At 45.0% G+C, this 5,399-nt stretch overlaps 2 protein-coding genes across 4 annotated transcripts in view; one reads left to right on the plus strand and one right to left on the minus strand.

The window, feature by feature from the left end:
- Fer1l5 (fer-1 like family member 5) overlaps positions 1 to 1,642 on the minus strand; it is a 76,788-nt gene extending 75,146 nt beyond the window's left edge. Inside the window, exon 1 of the mRNA XM_017799376.2 lies at positions 1,558 to 1,642. Coding sequence (XP_017654865.1) covers positions 1,558 to 1,642 — 85 coding nt within the window. The remainder of the gene's footprint in view (positions 1 to 1,557) is intronic.
- Positions 1,643 to 5,124: 3,482 nt separating this feature from the next.
- Kansl3 (KAT8 regulatory NSL complex subunit 3) overlaps positions 5,125 to 5,399 on the plus strand; it is a 47,972-nt gene continuing 47,697 nt past the window's right edge. For all 3 annotated transcript variants that reach the window (XM_008838071.3, XM_008838078.3, XM_029566018.1), the window contains exon 1: positions 5,125 to 5,267. The gene's annotated coding sequence lies outside the window, so the exon portion shown is untranslated. The remainder of the gene's footprint in view (positions 5,268 to 5,399) is intronic.

Consider the following 5,399-nt stretch of genomic DNA (forward strand, 5'->3'; position numbering starts at 1 on the left):
GCCTTGGAACTCACTCTGTAGACTAGGCTGGCCTCAATCTCACAGAGATCTGCCTGCCTCTGCCTCCCCAGTACTGGAACCAGAGGCATGATGAACCACTATGCACAGCTTAAATATTTAAATATACTTTTAAAATGTATTATGTATTATGTTTGTGTGTGGAGGTCAGAGAACAGCTTGAGGGAGTCAGTTTTCTCCTTCTATCACGTGGGTCCCAGGGATTGAGCTCAGGTTGTCAGGCTTGGTGGCCAGTGTCTTTACCCATTGAGTCATCTCACTACCCACCCCCAATATAGTTTTGACTTGTGTTGGTTGAATTCTTAGATGCAGGATCCACAGATATGGAGGGCCAACAGCACTTTGTCTTTTCTTGTGGGCCTAATTTTCCCACTCCCTACCATTTCTGGAACCCTCATCACCCTGCTCTAGCCTTCTGTACCCTCAATCAAAAGACTTTCACCATATTTTCTATTTTTTTTAATATTTTATTTATTATTTTTATTTTATGTGTTTGAATGTATTGCCTGCATGTATGTGAGTGCACCCGTGTCATGCAATGCCATGGAGGTCAGAAGAGGGCTTCAGATTCCCCTGCAACTGGAGTTAAGGACGGTTTGTAGCCACCATGTGGGTGCTGGGAATTGAACCCGGGTCCTTTGCAAGGGCAGTCAGTGCTCTTAACTGCTGAGCCATCTCTCCAGTCCCTCACTATATTTTCTTTTATTTCTAACCTTTCAGGGGGCAGGGTAGGGAGACAGGTCATGCTGGGGATTAAACCCTTGCACATGCTAGGCAAGAATTCTACTGCTGAGCCCCAGCCCCAGTCATACTCCTTCTCTTTGGCCCCCAATTCTTTGATACCTAAATATACTTAATTTCTCTCAGAAATCCTTTCATCCCTTTCTCTTCCTGTCCATTCTTGAACATCTTTTCCTTTATTAAAAAAGTAATAAACCTTGTTCTCCTCATGCAATAATCGTGAGAGACAAACATTATATTTAACTCAGTCTCTCTCTCTCTCTCTCTCTCTCTCTCTCTCTCTCTCTCCAGAGAATTGATTTTCCTTTTATTTTTGAGATATGATCTCACTTTGCAGCCCAAACTAGTCTAGAACTTGAGCTCCTCTCACAGCCTCCTAAGTGCTGGGATCATGGTAAGTGGAACCACACTGATTTCCTTCTTTAAACTTTACAGTACAGCACATCCTAAATTCATGGAAGAAGGTCAAGAAGTGTTTACTTCTCTTTACTCCCCCCATAAGGAGTCCCTGAGAGCTAGAGAATCATAATAAAATAGCAGCAATAAAGATGGTCAGTTTTTGGTTGATAGGTTGGTTGGTTGGTTGATTGGGTTTTTAACTGTGCTGGAGATCAAACCCAGGAGAGACCTCACACATGCTAGGCACTTAGATTAATAGGTTTCGAAGCAACCAGGATCTACCTTGTCACTGTATCACACAGGGCATCTTTCACATAGTAGAATGTGAATAACTTATTTTTCATGGAGTGTGTGCTGCCTCTCAGGGCTCCTGTTAGCCTTTTGGAGCGTGGCTCTCACCTCTAAAGTAGATGGTCAGGCAGGGTTTGGGTGAAGGGCTCAAGGGTGGGTTAATCTTGGCCGACTGCACAACAAGTCGCAGCATCTTGGACCTACTTCCTCCCCTCCTTCCCTCTGCAGTGCAACTGCTTCCTCTGTGAAGCTCCTTGGTCCAAGGTTTCTCCCACGGTGAGGGTGGAGCTTAGCAACAGAAGGGTGTCACAGAGATGAGTGGGTTCTTGGTTCCGGAGAGAATCTCCAGAAGGGAGGAGAGACCAGTGACTGAGTGGGTGTGAAGTGAATGGGTCAAAGTGACTAGGCCTTCACAAACAAAAGGGCCTCCTTACTGCCTTGACAGCTGGTCTTTTTTCTCCTGCTGCTGTTCTTTTGAGCTCAACATCAGGCATAGAATTCTGTCTTTTCTTGTCTAGTATGATTTACTGGTAGAGTCACACAATTTAGATGAGATGAGAAAATAAGTGAAGCCACCAAAAAAAATATAAATATGTATGTATATATGTATGTATATGTACATATATATGTATGTATATAGTCAGGCATGGTGGCACATGCCTTTAATCCCAGCACTCAGGAGGCAGAGGCAGGTAGATCTCTGTGAGATTGAGTCCAGCCTGGTCTACATAGTGAGTTCCAGGTCAGTTGGTGCTAAGAGAGATACTGTCTCAAAATAATAAATAATTAATTAATAGAAAAAAATGCCAGGGATGGCAGTGCATGCCTTTAATCCTAGCACTCAAGAGGTAAAGGCAGGTGGGTCTTTGTGAGCTCAAGGCCAGTCTGGTCTACATAGGGTGTTCTAGGGGGTTCATAGTGGGTTCAAGGCCAGCTAGGGCTACATAGTGAGACACTGTCTTAAATACATAGATATATATATGGAAATCAGTGAGGTCTCAAGGGAAGTTCTTCCTAATGGGGAAGCAAAACATTTGGTTTCTTTTCTGTTTGTCTGTTTGCTTACTTGTTTTTTTATTTTTTGGGATAGGATCTCATGTAGCCCAGGCTGGCCTTAAACCCACTATGTAGCTGAGGCTGTCTTGAACTCCTGAGTCTCTTGCCTCTGATTATATATATATATATATATATATATATACACACATACATATATATATATATATATTGGTCTTTTTGAGACAGGGTCTCCCTATAGCCCCAGCTGGCCTGGAACTCACTATGTAGACCAGGCTGGCCTTGAACTCAGAGATCTGCCTGCCTCTGACTCCCGAGTGCTGGGATTAAAGGTGTGTGCCACCACTCCCGGCTTGATTTTATATTTTGATTTTATAATTATTAATGCTGAGAATGCCACTTCATATAAAGACATACCACAAAAAATGGCAAAAGTAGGTTTAGGGCTATTTCAGAAGTTATTGGAAATTCTATCCTAATCTCAAGCTAAAATTCATTTAGTGATTTTTTTTTTTATGAAACTCAAGTTAGCAACTCAAAAACAATTTTTAAAATCAAACATTCTAACAGAATACAAAGATATACTAATTTGATACATGCTAAGGGAAGATGGTAGGAAAATACTAAAAGTTTTTGTTTTCTATAATGTAACTATTATGTTCCTATAAGAGCAAAAAACTTATCTACAGGAAAAACACTGCAGTTCTTTGAGTCAGAGCCTGACATGCTTTAGACAGCATTTATTGGCATTGCATGATATGATGGCAGGTCCCATACTAAAGTGCACATGCTGTGTGCTAAGAACCAAGGCTGCAGTCACACATGCCAATGGGGTGGGTACTGACAGAAACACTTGAATTATTATTTATTTTTATTTTATATATCAGTTTTATGCATATATGTAAGTGTGCCTACATATGCGATGTCCAAGGATGCCAGAAGAGAGCATTGGGTCCCCTGGAACTGGAGTTACAGATGGTTAGCCTCCATATGGATGCTAGGAACTGAACCTGGGTCCTCTGCAAGAGCAGTCAGTGCACTTAGGCACTGAGCCATCTCTAGCCCCCTGAATTAATTTTTGATATTACACATTTAGAAGTTGCCTAACTTTTCTGACCCTTCACATTCACTTATACAACCCTAAGTGGGATTACAACTGATAGATTAAGACTCTGGGTTCTATGTTAGCCAGTGCAGACATATAATCCCAGCACTTGGGAGGTAGAGGCAGGAAGATCAAAAGTTCAAGTTCAACCTTGGTGACATAGCTAGTTTGAGCCCATCTAGAATTCATGAGCCCCTGTCTCGTCATCCCCTCAATAAATAACTAACTAAATAAATAAATACATAAATACATAAATAAATAACACTGTGTTCTGAAGCATGGAGGTGGGTTAGCTAATGGTAATTGCCATTATGAAACCTGAGTTATTGATAGATAACTGCATCACCCCACCGCATTCCCCAGGTAACCTAGTGAGGTTAAGACTGCATACTTGCTCCAGGTGAGGGAGAGAAGGCTGAAACCTTGCTTGCTGGGTTGGTAGAGCCAAGCAGTTGAATGTTGACTCTCACATTCCATCTCCATCCTCAGTCTGAACTCTCCCAACTGCTTTCCCTTTCTTTCTTAAATTCCTGGGGCAGGGCCGTGGTATTGATTACCCCGTACAGGAACTAACACCACTCTGCAAAGCTCAGTCTCTCTCTCTCTCTCTCTCTCTCTCTCTCTCTCTCTCTCTCTCTCTCCCTCTCTCTCGCTCTCTCTCGCGCTCTCTCTCGCTCTCTCTCTCGCTCTCTCTCTCGCTCTCTCGCTCTCTCTCGCTCTCCTCGCTCCCTCATTGGCATACTTTGGGTTTTTGAGTTACAGTGTCACCACATAGCCCAGGTTGCCCTGGAACGCACAGTGAAGTCTGGATTGACCTTGAACTCATAGTGATCTTCCTGCCTTAGCTTCCTGCGAGCTAGAATTACAAGTATGCTCCACCATGTCCAGATAAGAGTAAATTCCTTTCCCCCCAGGGTACTGCAGATTGAACCTAGCGCTCTAATAAACAAATTTAAAAATTTTTTGATACCACATTTATTTATGTGTTGCTTGCATGTGTGTAAGTATACCAATGCGTGCAATGTCCACAGAGCCCAGAAGAGATCGAAGGAGTCCCTGACACTGGAGTCACAAACAGTTCTTAGTTGCCATGTGGGTGCTCTTAACCAGGGAGCCATCTCAACAGGCCCTAATGTGTAATTTTAAGTGTACCTATGTCGTGCAATGGACGCGGAAGACAAGAAGAATGAGGCTGTCAGATCCCCTGGGAGTGGAGCTACTACTACAAACAGCTGTTAACTGCCATGTAGGTGCTGGGATTCGAACCCGGGTCTTCAGCAAGAAGACTCAGTGCTCTTAACCGCTGAGCCATCTCTCAAGCTGTAACGATGGGAAAATTTAGAGACTCTTGGCCACCTCGCTTTGCCTATGGGGCGGACGGGCACAGGACAAAGAATCAATTTGGGTGAAGACGTGGAGCACTAAGGCTATCTGAACTGTCCTGGACTTTGTTCTCAAATTTCTTGCAGAAAATGCAGAGGGAAAACATTTCTGCTGGGAGACGTGCGGGCTTTGGGCGCTGCTCACTGGCTTCGGAAGTAGTGGAGCGGATTCTTCCCAGGCTTTGCAGCTCACCGCGCCTTCGTTCCCGTGATCCTCTTCCTCGTTTTCGTCCGAGCCAGCGGCGCCGAGCACGGAGGCGGTGACGCGCACGCGCACTGCGGTCCGGCCCGGGCGAGCGCGCGGCGGACAACTGCTGGTGAGACGCAGCTCGGCCCGAGTCCAGGCCGGGGTGGGGGCCGTGGGGTTCGCGGCTGCGGGCGGTGGCCTTCCGGCCGTCGGGGCTGCCTGGGCATGCGGGGCCTCAGGCCGTAGCCGCGGGCTGGGCCGG

This window comes from Nannospalax galili, unplaced genomic scaffold, assembly GCF_000622305.1.
Source record: "Nannospalax galili isolate Female #2095 unplaced genomic scaffold, S.galili_v1.0 scaffold1311, whole genome shotgun sequence".
NCBI lineage: Eukaryota > Metazoa > Chordata > Mammalia > Rodentia > Spalacidae > Nannospalax > Nannospalax galili.